Source organism: Semicossyphus pulcher, unplaced genomic scaffold (genome assembly GCF_022749685.1).
Source record: "Semicossyphus pulcher isolate SPU_LCO1_2020_fin unplaced genomic scaffold, fSemPul1.0.p SCAF_20, whole genome shotgun sequence".
Classification (NCBI taxonomy): domain Eukaryota; kingdom Metazoa; phylum Chordata; class Actinopteri; order Labriformes; family Labridae; genus Semicossyphus; species Semicossyphus pulcher.
Genome location: NW_027211694.1, coordinates 24,106,465 through 24,121,926, shown reverse-complemented (window position 1 = coordinate 24,121,926; position 15,462 = coordinate 24,106,465). Strand labels below are relative to the sequence as shown.

Sequence of the window (15,462 nt, the reverse complement as noted above, 5' to 3'; positions counted from 1 at the left end):
TTAATAGTAACTGTCATGGCCTCCTGTGTTCCCTTCCCCCGTGTTTCTTGTTGTCTCTCTGTTTGTTTCTGGGCATCTCCATCCTAAATGCTCCTCACCGTTTCCACAAATTACTACCTCCTGCTGCTTCAGCCCGCTCACCTGTTCCTCAGTAAGACAACAAACTGCAGTTTATAAAGACTCTGGTTCTTCAGTCATTCATCACCAGATCGTTCAGTCTACCTATGTGGTACAACGATAAGGCCAGCCAGAACATTCCTGTGCTTAATATATCGTTTCTTGAGTGTAGCTTGCTGCTAATTATTTTCTCCTGTGCTCCAGGATCAACCTCAGAAACCTGTCAGCCCTCCTCAGCTCTGGAGACACGGATCATTCACTCAGCCTCACACTGCCTGCCCACTTCTCGTCCCCCCCTCAGCCACAGATTGACTGTAACTATAAGCTTCATTAAACCTTGTTAACTGAACTGCATTCTTGTTCTGCTCTTTGGGTCAAAGAAAACTGTCAATCCAATAACAAGTAACAATATTACAAAATAAAACATCCTCACTGAAATACTGTCTTTTCATTGAGTGAAACATGAGAGTCATAATTAACATAAAATACTGTGAAGACATGAATGGCGCCGTGAGATCCAGAGTCAGTAGAATACATTTAGTTACATTTTTCATTTTGGTTTATTTTGTTTGTGTGTTTGTTTGTTGTTTTTATTTTGGTTTGTGTGTTTAACAGCTGCTCCCTCAATGTTGTTGGGTTGGGGGAGCAGTTTTGGAGCATTCCTACTGTGATGTTGAACTAACCATGCATATCAGGACAATGTAAATATACAGTGAAAATGAGTTAAACCTGCACTCATTAAAAAGAAATGAAAATGAAAAAAGTGAAGTTATGAATATAACAATAGATCTATGAAACTGAACCATCACCTGGCTCTTCACCTTAAGTGAATGGCCTCATCTAGCTGCCCTGCAGACATTTATCATTAGACTAATGTAACTGACCTCAGGAGTCCTCCTCTCACCTGGAACACCTCAGTCTGCTCTGAGGCAAGGCAAGGCAAATTTATTAATAGAGCACCATTCATACACAAAGCAACTCAAAGTGCTTTACACAGTCAAAAACAGAGCATTAAGAACATGAAAAGAAAGTGAGAATTGGCAAAAAAAGATACAAAACAAAAATCAGTTAGATTAAAAGAATTAAGTAAACATTTTGGAGTGAGAATAAGAGGTTCTGTAGTGCAGCAGCACAAAAAACATATTCACATTATAACCACTTCAACATCCTCAAGAGTCTTTGAAAGAGTAATAGATCTACAGACAATTGTCTCATCTTTGTCTTATGTAGTTCAATTTTGGTTCATTTTAGGGGCTGGGGTATTCTCTGCGATATTCAGCCATTATTGATGGGTAATCTGCTCAGCATGCATACCAAAATTACCCAGCTCTGAAGTCGCCAACTCGAGAGTCTTATTTTCCCGATGGACACAGATTCACAGACTGGTCTCGCCTTAAACGAAAGAGATTCTATACTAATCCACCCAGAACGTCTTCCTGAGGAACAAGGCTCACAATTTGCTCCATCTGTGTGTAGACCTTAGCTGAAATGGTGATGCCCCGGTGATGGACAGATCCACACAGTCTTTGTATCCTCAACACTCACCAGTTACTATAGAACTAATGATGTATTGTTATTGGTTGAATTATTGATTCCAGAAGTTTACATCATGATTTCAAAATATCAGCCACAAGGTGTGCACTAAAGCAATGTGAGCGATGGGGTCAGTCATCGTTTGGTCTCATAGATACGTAATTAAATTCACACTGAGTCACCTGAACAGAGAGGAGCCCATCTACTATCACCTGACGTCATTGAACTCTTTACAAACATCACTGCTGCCCTCAAACTCACTCATCAGCTGACTTTTTATTTCCTGTTAGAGCCTGCAGCGCTATGACTGACCTTTAATACAGTGTGTGTGTGTGTGTGTGTGTGTGTGTGTGTGTGTGTGTGTATCTGTTCTCAAACATTAATAAAATGATGTTCAGACGTGTTGAGTCAATCAGTGTCCACTTTGTGTCAGACATTCACTGACGGCATGTTGGAATGACGTACATGATGTCATCACTTGCAGCCCTCCTCAGGTTACCTCATTAGGTCGTCTCTCTCTCTCTCTCTCTCTCTCTCACACACACTCACACACATACACACACTGTGTTGTTAATATAAACTCTTTTGAACATAGATAACTGACCTTAGAGTCAAACAGCTTTTTAATCTGAAGTTTTATTCACATTTTGCATGAAATATTCTTTAAACTTAAATGAGAAATATATTTTATTTTTTTTATTTACAAACATTTTTGGCCATAAAACCAAAGTGCAGAGTTTTTATCTGTTACATGTAACAAAGGAGAAATAAAGTGATCATACAAAACAAGCTAAGTAACATATACGTATCTCCTGAAGTGTTAACTATAGAAATATCTTTATTTCATCATGTAAAGTTTACGTAAGGATACCCCCCCCCGCCCCTCCCACCTCTGATATTAAAGTGCAGACACTCACTGAGGACTCTTATATGAAGCTGTGAGTCTTTGAACATCAGATCCTCCAGCTCGTCGCTCTGCAGGATGTCTGCAAACATCAGATCAGGTACTTATCCTCTCATCCATGTCATCCCCTCATCATTTCATCCTCTCATCCTGTCATCATGTCCTCATCCTGTTCATCCCTTCATCTTGATCTCAGAACTTTATTTCAGGTCTTTGGTTTCATTCTGACTCAAACATCTTAAAAACGTTTCAAAGGAAAACAAGCTCAAGCTGATTTTTCAAAGTAAAAGAGTCAGGTGTTTTTGATAATGGTTATTTCTCTGATTGATGATGGTTATTTCTCTGATTGATGATGGTTATTCTCCTGACTGATAATGGTTATTTCTCTAATAATGGTTATTCCTCTGATTGGTAATGGTTATTCCTCTGATTGATGATGGTTATTCCTCTGATTGATAATGGTTATTTCTCTAATAATGGTTATTCCTCTGATTAATAATGGTTATTTCTCTGATTGATAATGGTTATTTCTCTAATAATGGTTATTCCTCTGATTAATAATGGTTATTTCTCTGATTGATAATGGTTATTTCTCTAATAATGGTTATTCCTCTGATTAATAATGGTTATTTCTCTGATTGATGATGGTTATTTCTCTGATTGATGATGGTTATTCCTCTGATTGATGATGGTTATTCTCCTGATTGATAATGGTTATTTCTCTAATAATGGTTATTCCTCTGATTAATAATGGTTATTTCTCTGATTGATAATGGTTATTTCTCTAATAATGGTTATTCCTCTGATTAATAATGGTTATTTCTCTGATTGATAATGGTTATTCTGCTGATTAATAATGGTTATTTCTCTAATAATGGTTATTCCTCTGATTAATAATGGTTATTCCTCTGATTAATAATGGTTATTTCTCTGATTGATAATGGTTATTTCTCTAATAATGGTTATTCCTCTGATTAATAATGGTTATTTCTCTGATTGATAATGGTTATTTCTCTAATAATGGTTATTCCTCTGATTAATAATGGTTATTTCTCTGATTGATAATGGTTATTCTGCTGATTAATAATGGTTATTTCTCTAATAATGGTTATTCCTCTGATTAATAATGGTTATTCCTCTGATTAATAATGGTTATTTCTCTGATTGATAATGGTTATTTCTCTAATAATGGTTATTCCTCTGATAATGGTTATTCTGCTGATTGATGATGGTTATTCCTCTGATTGATAATGGTTATTTCTCTGATTGATAATGGTTATTTCTCTGATTGGTAATGGTTATTCCTCTGATAATGGTTATTCCTCTGATTGATGATGGTTATTCTGCTAATTGATTATGGTTATTCCGCTGATTGATAATGGTTATTCCGCTGATTGGTAATGGTTATTCCTCTGATAATGGTTATTCCTCTGATTGATAATGGTTATTCTGCTGATTGATGATGGTTATTCTGCTGATTGATAATGGTTATTCCGCTGATTGATAATGGTTATTCCTCTGATAATGGTTATTCCGCTGATTGATAATGGTTATTTCTCTGATTGGTAATGGTTATTCTGCTGATTGATAATGGTTATTCCTCTGATTGATAATGGTTATTTCTCTAATAATGGTTATTCTGCTGATTGATAATGGTTATTTCTCTGATTGATAATGGTTATTCTGCTGATTGATGATGGTTATTCTGCTGATTGATAATGGTTATTCCGCTGATTGATAATGGTTATTCCGCTGATTGATAATGGTTATTTATCTAATAATGTTTGATCTCTGTCTCTCAGTGTTTTTGAATATTTCTATTATTAATGATGATTATGTTTCTCATTGGTGGTTTCTCTCATTGATATTTAATTATTCTGATTGATGATTATGATTTCTTTCATTAATAATGGATCTCTGTGTCAGTGTCAGTGTTGTGGGTGGAGGTGGTGTGTGTGTTGTTGAGCAGCAGACTGAGCGGTGTGTGTCCAGCTCCTCTCTGTACTAACGGACAGACCGGCTGTCACGTCCTCTCCCTGTCCGACCTGTTCGATCGAGTCATCCAACACTCGGCCAGGATGCACAGTATCTCCAACGACCTGCATGCCGAGTTTGTAAGTCTGCCTGAAGATGTTAATAATGGAGATATTTAGGACTGATCTAACTTGTTCTATGAGTTTATTATGTGCAGGACTGACAGCTGTTTCTATTATTACAGCATCAGAAACTAAACTACAGTTGAATCAATTTCTTTAAACTCATTCATCCACTCCTGTGCTGTATCCTCAGCTGACATTTAGATGACCTCTGACCTCTGACATTTCACAGGAGCAGTACTTCCTGCCCAGTAAGAACCAGATCGGCCGGGTCAGTCGTAACTGTCACACCTCCACCATCCTCACCCCGAACGGCAAAGAGAACGCTCAGAGGATGGCGGTGAGTCAACCTTTCTAAATTCGACCGGATGGGAAGTTCATGGGAAGTCCCCCGGCAGTCTAAACCTATAGCAGCATAACTCTGGGCTAGTCAAGCCAAGCCTGAGCCAGGCCTAACTATAAGCTTTATCAAAGAGGAAAGTTTTAAGTCGACTCTTAAAAGAAGAGAGGGTGTCTGCCTCCTGGACCCTGACTGGTAGATTGTTCCAGAGGAGGGGGGCCTGGTAATTGAAGGCTCTACCTCCAACACTACTCTTAGAGACTTTAGGTACCACAAGCAGGCCTGCATCCTGGGAGCGCAATGTTCTAGAGGGGTAATATGGCACTGTGAGCTCTTTAAGATATGATGGTGCCTGACCATTAAGAGCTTTGTAAGTAAGAAGAAGGATTTTAAATTCTATTCTATATTTTACAGGAAGCCAGTGCAGAGAGGCTAATACAGGAGAGATGTGATCTCTCTTCCTAGTTCTTGTCAGCACACGTGCTGCAGCATTTTGTACCAGCTGCAGAGTTTTTAGTGACTTATTAGGGCAGCCTGATAGTAACGAGTTACAATAATCCAACCTGGAAGAAACCAGGGGTGGAAAAAGTACACAGCTTCATTACTTGACTCAAAGTATAGATACTCCTGCTCAAATATTACTCCAATACAAGTGAAAGTAGTTCAGTCAAATTATGACCCGAGTTAAAGTACTGGAGTACTTGCTTTCAAAAATAAGTATTCAAACTACTTTTTAAAAAAATCTCAAGGAAGGGTTAGGGTTTGAGGGAAGTCACATAATTGATTAGCGACTGCTTTCTCGAGGACCTTTGAGATAAAAGGAAGGTTAGATATAGGTCTATAGTTAGCTAAGGTGCCTGAATCTAGGGTAGGCTTTTTAAGAAGTGGCTTAATTACAGCTAGTTTAAAAGACTGGGGTACATAGCCCGTCGATAAAGACATATTGATCATATCTAGTAAAGAAGTGCTAATTGAGGGAAAGACTTCCTGAAGCAGCTTGGTTGGAATCGGGTCTAAAAGACAGGTTGATGGTTTAGACGAAGAGATCAGAGAATTTAGCTCAGGAAGGTCAACTGGAGAAAAACAAGCTTTATATCAGGTTTTAGAGCTGATTCCAAAGTTCCCGTCCTGTTTTCTCTGCAGAGACAGGAACTGACGGAGGTGATTCTGAAGCTGCTACTGGCTTGGAGGGATCCTCTGTGGCACTTCCACCAGAGCATGGCTCACCACCACGACTTCAACAACTTCAGCTCCAACAAAGCTCTTGAGATGAGCGACATGGTGCATGAGCTGCGCAAAGGTGTGGAGAAGGTGGCTGAGAAGGTAAAGACTCCGATATGAATGTGAGGTACATCAGTTTAACCTGTAGAGCACCTGGAGTGCTCCTTTAAGTGTAAATATTTGTTAGGACCTGAAGTTAAAACAAGATTTTGTAACGTTGACCTCTGATAAAATAATAATCATGTTTCAGTAACGAGCTGTAGACGCTCAGAGCAGCGGAGTCATGAAGCCTCCAGCTGTTGAGTATGATGTCACGACACAGATTCATGTGACTGTGTGTAATAAATCAGATAAAGAGTCAGCTGACATTAAATGTTAATAACTGAATAACTACATGAATAGAAACGAAACATGGCTGACGTCACTGAGAGTTTTTAGTTTCTCAAATTTAAAATTCTATTTTTTGTAGTAAGAATATATTTAGAATATCGTAAGAAAACCTAATCTAAAATGGTGATGGAGGTGAAACTGTTGATCTGGATTGTCTATAATGCAGGTGTTGGTTTATATCATTGATGGAGGTGTAAATAACTGTTGATCTGTGTTTCTGTCCTGCAGATGCAGATGTCGGGGATCATCAGTAACTCTGTCAGCAGTCTGGCGTCTCCTGAAGCTCCTCTGCCGGCCGACAGTCCTGAGTGGCGTCTGATGAAGGATTACGACCTCTTGTACTGTTTTCGCAGAGACTCCAACAAGGTGCAGAACTACCTGAAGATCCTCAAGTGTCGCATCGTTCCAGACCATGGCTGCTGAGGAGAAACTCTGACGGCTGTTTGATATCACAACGCTGAGCTGCAGAGAGAAACCAGGCGGATAAACTGTTTTGTTTTCTGTCTGCAGGGACGTTCACTGACACAGACCCTCCCCCCTGAGGTCTGCTGGTCTGTGGACAAACATGACTAAGGACAGAGAGAGTGTCACATGATGTGACTCCTGAATGAAGCAAATCACGTTAAAAACAGTAAAACCATTAAAACAGGAGAGCCTCCCTTTAACACAGCGATCCTGTTAGGATCTTGTTCTCAGCCTGTAAGATCAAAGCTCTTTAATGCACACCTGATAACGAGTTTTAAACAGGTGAAGAAATGTTTCATGAGCTGAAACTAATTAACTGATCCATGACTGTACAGAAATAACAAATAAATAATAATAAATATTAACATAGTTTGGTTCTGATCACTTTATTTATTAACTGAGAAAAACAACAATCACAACATTTTACTGACAAACAGCTGATCAGCTTCATGATGCTGCTGCGACAGTGACGACCTCCGGCCTCCCGCTGCTCTGATCCACACAGGAAACATGCAGCGAGCCGTCCCTGAAACACACACACACACACACACACACACACACATATTTAAACAGTATTACACAGACACACTCAAAGATTTAAAACATATACAATATTACACACAACGACACAAACGCAAACGCAGCCCATGAACCAGCCCAACACGATGCTAATCCAGGAGTGCGTGTTCGTGTGTTTTAGTGTGTGAGTGCGTGTCTTACCTTTTCATGGTCACGACGGTGTCGATGTTATGGTTCTCCTCTGTGGGCTGCAGGTCTCTCAGGATGATCTGAACATTAAAACACACAAACAGAAAAAAGATTTTTACTAAATTTAATTAATGTTACATTTGTCTTGTTCTACAGTTCGATACAAACATATTTAAAAAATACAAACATATATTATACAGTATAAACTACACCTGAGATATTAAGAGCTCCCTCTGCCAGAGTAACTACTTGATGACACCATTTCTAAATCATCCCAAATGTTCTGTAGAAAAAGTTTCCCATCCACGCACATCAGTAGACTGATAAATCTGTGAGAAACGGAGGTTCTTGTGGATTGTGGGGTACCTGAGCAAGCTTCTCGGGCTGCTGAGAGACAGATCTCTGGTAGATCTCCAGACGAAGGGAGGACAGTGTCCCTCCTCCTTTCAGGACGTGATGTCTGCGGGCAGGAAGGGGTGTGCCCGAAGGGAGGAGCACCGTGAACACCTGCGCTCCAGATTCATCGACCTCCTGCAGCAAACAGCAGAAAACATCAGACCATCATCTGAGGATTTAAAACATTCAATAGTAACAAAGGTTCAGACCTCAAGGTTCTGTTGAACATCAGACTCCACACATTGTATATGAAGAAACATACTGATGTGTGTGGTTTGATTTGGACCAGTTTACCTTCACCAGTATGTCAGTGGCTGAAACATCCACAGTGACAGACTCCTCCTCAGGTCCCAGCCTGTCTCTGCCTACCAGCAAGCCCGCCTGCAGGGCTGCCCCTACAGCGATGACCTCATCAGGAGGAGCCGAGCTCAGTAGCTCTACATCAGGAAACATCTCCCGGATCATCTGCTGTAGGCGAGGGATCCGGGCCGAGCCACCGCACAGGACCACCTGCAGCAACGCCAGCACAGCAGACACATGTTAGAGAAGAATCAAGGCTTTACTTTTCTTCACACCAGTCCTCTTCAAAATAAAGGTGTCTCTCATCACATGCATCTCTGACTGCATAAGCCTCAGTTAAAGCACACAGTACCTTATTAATGTCTGTGGGTGAAAGTCCTGCCTCCTCCAGCAGGGCTCTGATTGGCTGGATGCTCTTGTTGAAGAGTGATGAGCACAACAGCTCAAACCGAGCTCTGAGGAAACATAAACGGTTTATCATCCAGGTTTCACAGAGACACCTGTGTCACACCTGAGATGCTAACTCTGCTCAATCGTATTTCAATCATCATCATGATATGAACACACACGATAAACACAAAAGACTCACCTCACGCATCACACGTCTCACGCATCAATCGGCTCACGCATCACACGTCTCACGCATCAATCGGCTCACGCATCACACGGCTCACGCATCAATCGGCTCACGCATCACACGGCTCACGCATCAATCGGCTCACGCATCAATCGGCTCACGCATCACACGGCTCACGCATCACACGGCTCACGCATCAATCGGCTCACGCATCACACGACTCACGCATCACACGGCTCACGCATCAATCGGCTCACGCATCACACGGCTCACGCATCACACGGCTCACGCATCAATCGGCTCACGCATCAATCGGCTCACGCATCACACGGCTCACGCATCAATCGGCTCACGCATCACACGGCTCACGCATCAATCGGCTCACGCATCACACGACTCACGCATCACACGGCTCACGCATCAATTGGCTCACGCATCACACGGCTCACGCATCACACGGCTCACGCATCAATCGGCTCACGCATCACACGGCTCACGCATCACACGGCTCACGCATCACACGGCTCACGCATCAATCGGCTCACGCATCACACGGCTCACGCATCAATCGGCTCACGCATCAATCGGCTCACGCATCAATCGGCTCACGCATCACACGGCTCACGCATCAATCGGCTCACGCATCACACGGCTCACGCATCAATCGGCTCACGCATCACACGGCTCACGCATCACACGGCTCACGCATCACACGGCTCACGCATCAATCGGCTCACGCATCAATCGGCTCACGCATCAATCGGCTCACGCATCACACGGCTCACGCATCAATCGGCTCACGCATCAATCGGCTCACACATCACACATCACATCTAACCTGGAGACGCCGCAGTCGAAGTCGATTCCATCATGCAGCGAGTCTACAAAGCAGTTGGCTGATCCCAGCGAGGACAGTGAGTGTTTGGCCATGTCTGCTCCACTCATCAGCTTCAGCATCGCCCGAGTGTTACTGCTCACATCGTGCCTGAAGGTGCTGAAACAAACATACAAACAGATAACATGTCACATCTAAACATCAGGAATCATGACTTATCAGGAGAGCTTCAGCAGTGAACAGCACCGTTTGAACTCTGCAGCGAGGTGTTGGGCCAGCGCCTGGGTGAAGCTCTCTCCTCCGATGCTGTGGTCAGTGTGAGTGTTAAGAACACGGAACATTCCTCCGTTCACCTGCAGCACCGTCACGCTGAGAGACGTCCCGCCTAGCTTGTACACCAGAACATGGCTGAACAGAGATCAGAGAGGACGGGTCATTTTACAGTCAGAGAGAGAAAACTGGGGCACACCTGAAGTCTGAAAGTACTAATGCTGAGATCCAACACTGAAACACCTGCCTGTGTGTTTTATGTTGTAAATAGAGAACACAGGAGATAACACACACAGAGTCTGCTTCCTGTGAACATCAGACCGGCTCTGATCTCTGATCAGGAACACTTTTTGATGTATTTTAACTAAACTGGACTAACTGGACTTTGAGTTAAACTACAGTCTAAACATGTTTAGGATCAGAGCGGCTCTGTATGTGTAATATCCCATCATGCACTGCAGTCAGCAGCTGTATCTCATGTCTGAATAAACAGCAGGTCTCTGTACCTCTTTCCTGATGAACAGTCCTGTCCGATGTTGTAGGCGAGCAGAGCTGCAGCAGGTTCATGGATCAGCCGGAGGACGTGAAATCCCGCAGCCTCCGCTGCTTCTCTGCAGAGACACAGAATTAATAACTACACAAACATTTTATCACGACTCACACAGATTAGAGTTTTTCACATTGATGCTTGTACATAAGGATCCATAGAGACAAATTACTGCACAAACAGCACCATCAAACACAAACTTACAGCCAAAGATCTTTCTATGAGAGCAACATTTCTAAAGTAGTTAAACCATCCTTTCATCAACGGAGGTTCAGCAGAGAACCAAGAGTGTGGTCTAGTCTTCTTAGCAGCAGCTTGCAAATATGATTTTCCTAAAGGCCAATCTGGTTTTGTCCCTGAGTGCAGAGTCATCATTAAATTAAAATTAGGAAGGTTGTTTAGGAATTAGTTAGTGTGGGGTTAGTTTCAGGATTTTAGACACTTGGCCACCTCAGTCCAAAGATTCGATACCGAAGTGCACTCCCAGAAAACATGTGAGTATGGACCAATAGTATCCTATTTACATTTAGTACAGTTTGGACTATGCGTGAGCTCCATTTTGAAGCGCCTGTATGGTTGGGCATAATATTTATGCACAAACTTGTAATGAATAAGTTGGTTTGCTGGATTTGTTGATGAGATAAATATATTATAATATGAGCAGATAATTCCTCGGCACAAAGTCAAACAGGTTCCCGGTGCGTGTTGGCCTCCGCCAGGGCTGTCCCTCGTCACCGATGCTGTTTGTGATTTTCATGGACAGGATCTCAAGGCGCAGCCGGGGGGAGGAGGGTTTCCAGTTTGGGGACCTCAGGATTTCATCTCTGCTTTTTGCAGATGATGTTGTCCTGTTGGCTTCATCAAGCTGGGACCTCCAGCAGGCATTGGAGCGGTTTGCAGCCGAGTGTGACACGGTTGAGATGAGAGTCTGCACCTCCAAGTCTGAGGCCATGGTTCTCTGCCGGAAACCGGTGGATTGCCCCCTGTGGGTGGGGAGTAAGTCTTTGCCTCAAGCGAAGGAGTTCAAGTATATCGAGGTCTTGTTCACGAGTGAGGGTAAAATGGATCGTGAGATTGACAGGCGGATCGGTGCAGCATCAGCAGTAATGCAGGCGTTGTACCGGACTGTGGTGGTGAACAAGGAGCTGAGCCTGAAGGCAAAGCTTTTGATTTACCAGTCGATCTACGTTCCAACCCTCACCTGTGGTCACGAGCTTTGGGTAGTGACCGAAAGAATGAGATCGTGAATACAAGCGGCCAAAATGAGTTTCCTTCAGAGGGTGTCTGGGCTCAGCCTTAGAGATAGGGTCAGGAGCTCGGAGTAGAGCCGCTTCTCCTTCGCGTCGAAAGGAGCCAGTTGAGGTGGTTCGGGCATCTGGTTAGGATGCCTCCTGGGCGCCTCCCTTTGGAGGTTTTCCGGGCACTTCCAACTGGGAGGAGACCCCGGGGCAGACCAGAGCTTGCTGGAGGGATTATATATCCTGTCTGGCCTGGGAACACCTCAGAATCCCCCAGGAGGAACTGGAAAATGTTGCTGGGGAAGGGGACGCTTGGGTCACCTTGCTGAGTAGGCTGCCACCGCGACCCGGCCCCGGATAAGCGGAAGATAATGGATGGATGGATGAGCAGATAATGTCCCAGTGGAGTTTCAGGAATGTGCTTCGAAGTCCTGGCCCCAGGAGTTCCCATTCACATTTGGAGATAAAATCATTATAAATTTTGGACACCGGTTCAGTAGAGGATTTTTGGGGGTTAATCCAAGCATTCAATGGAAAAGCGGATAAAGGTAATTCCCATGGAACTCCCTGGGCACGGATTGCTGACCTTAATTGCAGATACAAAAACCATGAAGACCCAGGAAGAGAATCACATTCCTTTAGCTGTTGAAATGAAAGTAATCCATTTCCATCATACAGATCTAGAAGTCTGTGGACTCCCTCAGAGGCCCAGCTTTCATTGTAGTATGGGCCGGAGTTCTGTAGTAGATTATAATTATACCATATTAGAGAGCGGTCACATAGCTTGACATTACAGCCCATATATTTATGCACATCTGACCAGGTTTACGGCAAAGTCCCTACAATTGGTCCAAACACTATGTGCTGATTTCAGTTTCATCCCACAGAACATTGCATCTGCTAATCTATAAGGTTTCACTAGAGCCTGCTCTATCTGACACCAAGGTGTAGCGGCTTCTTCAGCGCACCAAGTTGTCAACGCCTTAATCTGAAAGGACCAGAAGTATAATTTGAAATCAGTTAGCGCCAGACCCCCGGTATTCTTAGAGCACTGAAGTGTGCGCAGACGAATGCGAGGTCTTTTGCCATCCCAAATTAATTTACAAGCCATAGATTGTTCTTCGAAGTATTTAGGTGGTGGAGGTAAAGGAATCATAGTCATCATGTCAAAACAGAAAATTTAGTCGGCCAACAAGATGATTTTTTTTTACAATTGAAATCCTGCCTGGCAAAAAATTTTTAAGATTAGACCATCTCTGGATATCAGATGAAATTTCAAGTTCTAGTTTTTCATAGTTTGTTTGCGATCTGTCTGAGAATTTGGTTATAGTCAAACTTATATGTAAAACTCGAGTCTGTATATGTGGAACAGCTGGTAACGTTAGTGGCTTTGCCGAAACATTTAGAGGAATGAGAAGGGATTTATCCCAGTTGATTTAAAAACCAGAACACTGACTGAATTGGGCAAAGACTTGTAATACTTGAGGCTAAGAGGTGGAAATGTTAGTAAAGTACAGTAATATATCATCTGCACAGAGTGAGATTTTATGGTTGTTTCATGTATACTTATTGGAGATGTAAGGATATAAGGCCAGTCGTTCCAATGATAGAGCGAAGAGTAACGGAGAAAGGGGGCAGCCTTGATGGGTACCGCGCTGTAGGGGAAATGCTTTAGACAGGATGTTATCACAAATTAAAATGTAATCACAGCATGGACACACTCTTACTGTCTCACAAACAAACAGTCACATGATCTACCTCAGGGCGGTCTTCTGAGCATGTGCAAACTCAAAGGGGACGGTGATGACGGCCTCGGTGACATCAGAGCCAAGAGCTGACTGAGCAGTTTCTATTAACAAGGAGACAATCAATAATCAACAACTTCCTGTTTACTGTCACTTCTGTGTGTGTGTGTGTGTGTGTGTGTGTGTGTGTGTGTGTGTGTGTGTGTCTGTGTGACTACCTTTCATTTTGTGAAAGATGAGTTTTGCAACATCTTCTGGAGCGACAAATTCCGGCTGTTCCCCTGCTGTGATCTCATAAAGCGGCTTCTGATCCCTGTTCACCACCTGAACCAGAGAGACATTACTGAACCAGGACCTAAACTAGGACCAGGACAGTCCTCTGAAACTAGGAGAACCAGGACCAGAAGAGTCCTCTGAAACTAGGAGAACCAGGACAGTCCTCTGAAACTAGGAGAACCAGGACAGTCCTCTAAAACGAAGAGAACCAGGACCAGGACAGACCTCTGACTGTATGAACAGTATGACATCATGAGGGTGAATTATTAAAACTATTGATTAAAGATTGAAGAATAAAAACGACACAGAGAAGGTGGACTCACCTGACACTTGGTCTCCATTTTGTGAGTTTGAGTCTCTGGATCCTCAAAGCTGCTCAGTGACAGAAACATTTCAGTATTTAACACACAGATAATAAAGTGTTATTTTAATTAGGAGATCATTATTTATCTACAGTGATCAAGTGATTGATTAGCGTGTGGTGCTTCCTGAGACTGTTCTCAGATCAGTTTTATTATGTTTATTATCATCACAGTTTGTATGATACGAAGATGCATTAACAGCATGTTTAATATTATAATTTAATAACAGACTCCTGCAGTTTTAACATTAACACAGAGAATAAACTCATTCACCTTCTGCCCAGCACCTGTTTCACCTTCACCACAGTGTTTGCAGCGTTTCGAAATCGTCCCTGTTTTGCTGCAATGCCAACAATCTGCAATATATATAAAACACAAAAATTATTTCACACATTGAATTTTTCAATAAAGATTCAAATTGACCCCCTCCCCCTCGTGTGTTACCTGTTCAGTGTCTCTGTAGGACACCACGGCTGGAGTCACCCTGTCTCCTGCATCATTAGCCACCACATCAGCACGGCCATCCTACACAGCACAGACAGACAGACAGACAGACAGACAGAAAATCGTTAACCAGCAGCATCAGTCAGCTCTGCTAACATATTTAGTCACGTTGGTTCTGCTGTTTGTGTCACATTAAAATTATCACTGAACTCTGATCAGCGATTATTAAAATATAAAAATATAATTCAGTCCCACGTGAATGAGCTCTCTCATGAGGTAAATCCATTGATCCGCTCAGTGAGTGCTGATCAACAACCAGCAGCTGTTTCACTGATTTGTCGCTCCAGATCAAATTTATCGATCAGGAGAAAACAATTTTATAAAATAACCGATCACATCTAAGCTCACCTTAAAAATGGCCACACAAGCACAGGTATACCCGAAGTGAACTCCTATCGCAGCCATGCTGCTCAAACACCGCACATCACAGGGAAACACAACGCGCATGCGCTCCCTCTTCCGCTTCCAGCAACAAGTTCCGGTACAGCATTTCACAACAAAAGCCTGCAACTCTGTGAACTTGGATTCTGAAAAACGGAATTATTTAATCGTAATAACCGTTTAGCACATAACTTTTCTGTTGGTTTAACCTGGAAATAATACAATGATATTATTTGACTTTAACCAGGTAGTGACGT

At 42.7% G+C, this 15,462-nt stretch overlaps 2 protein-coding genes across 2 annotated transcripts; one reads left to right on the top strand and one right to left on the bottom strand.

The window, feature by feature from the left end:
- Window positions 1-2,632: 2,632 nt before the first annotated feature.
- prl2 (prolactin 2) lies at window positions 2,633-7,024 on the top strand. The gene is made up of 5 exons (XM_069671514.1): window positions 2,633-2,654; window positions 4,481-4,668; window positions 4,883-4,990; window positions 6,134-6,313; window positions 6,830-7,024. The coding sequence occupies exons 1-5, from the start codon at window positions 2,633-2,635 to the stop codon at window positions 7,022-7,024; spliced, it is 693 nt and encodes a 230-aa protein (XP_069527615.1).
- A 422-nt stretch (window positions 7,025-7,446) lies between these two features.
- Window positions 7,447-15,248, bottom strand: hspa14 (heat shock protein 14). Its single transcript, XM_069671364.1, has 14 exons — window positions 15,173-15,248; window positions 14,765-14,845; window positions 14,594-14,676; window positions 14,282-14,330; window positions 13,901-14,006; window positions 13,696-13,786; window positions 10,659-10,763; window positions 10,129-10,290; window positions 9,886-10,041; window positions 8,823-8,925; window positions 8,465-8,680; window positions 8,141-8,305; window positions 7,787-7,854; window positions 7,447-7,592 (listed from the first exon to the last, which is right to left on the bottom strand). The coding sequence occupies exons 1-14, from the start codon at window positions 15,227-15,229 to the stop codon at window positions 7,514-7,516; spliced, it is 1,521 nt and encodes a 506-aa protein (XP_069527465.1). The 5' UTR covers window positions 15,230-15,248; the 3' UTR covers window positions 7,447-7,513.
- Window positions 15,249-15,462: the final 214 nt, after the last annotated feature.

What these genes read in the sequence shown, in the direction of transcription:
- prl2 (XM_069671514.1), top strand. Translation starts at nt 2,633, where the DNA reads ATGTCTGCAAACATCAGATCAG. An exon ending in GTCTGCAAACATCAGATCAG is followed by an intron (nt 2,655 to 4,480) that starts GTACTTATCCTC and finishes TCTCTGTGTCAG; the next exon opens with TGTCAGTGTTGTGGGTGGAG. An exon ending in AGAACGCTCAGAGGATGGCG is followed by an intron (nt 4,991 to 6,133) that starts GTGAGTCAACCT and finishes TTTTCTCTGCAG; the next exon opens with AGACAGGAACTGACGGAGGT.
- hspa14 (XM_069671364.1), bottom strand. Translation starts at nt 15,229, where the DNA reads ATGGCTGCGATAGGAGTTCACTTCGGGTATACCTGTGCTTGTGTGGCC. An exon ending in CTCGCTGCAGAGTTCAAACG is followed by an intron (nt 10,042 to 10,128) that starts GTGCTGTTCACT and finishes TGTTTGTTTCAG; the next exon opens with CACCTTCAGGCACGATGTGA. An exon ending in AGCCCGAGAAGCTTGCTCAG is followed by an intron (nt 7,855 to 8,140) that starts GTACCCCACAAT and finishes TTTAATGTTCAG; the next exon opens with ATCATCCTGAGAGACCTGCA.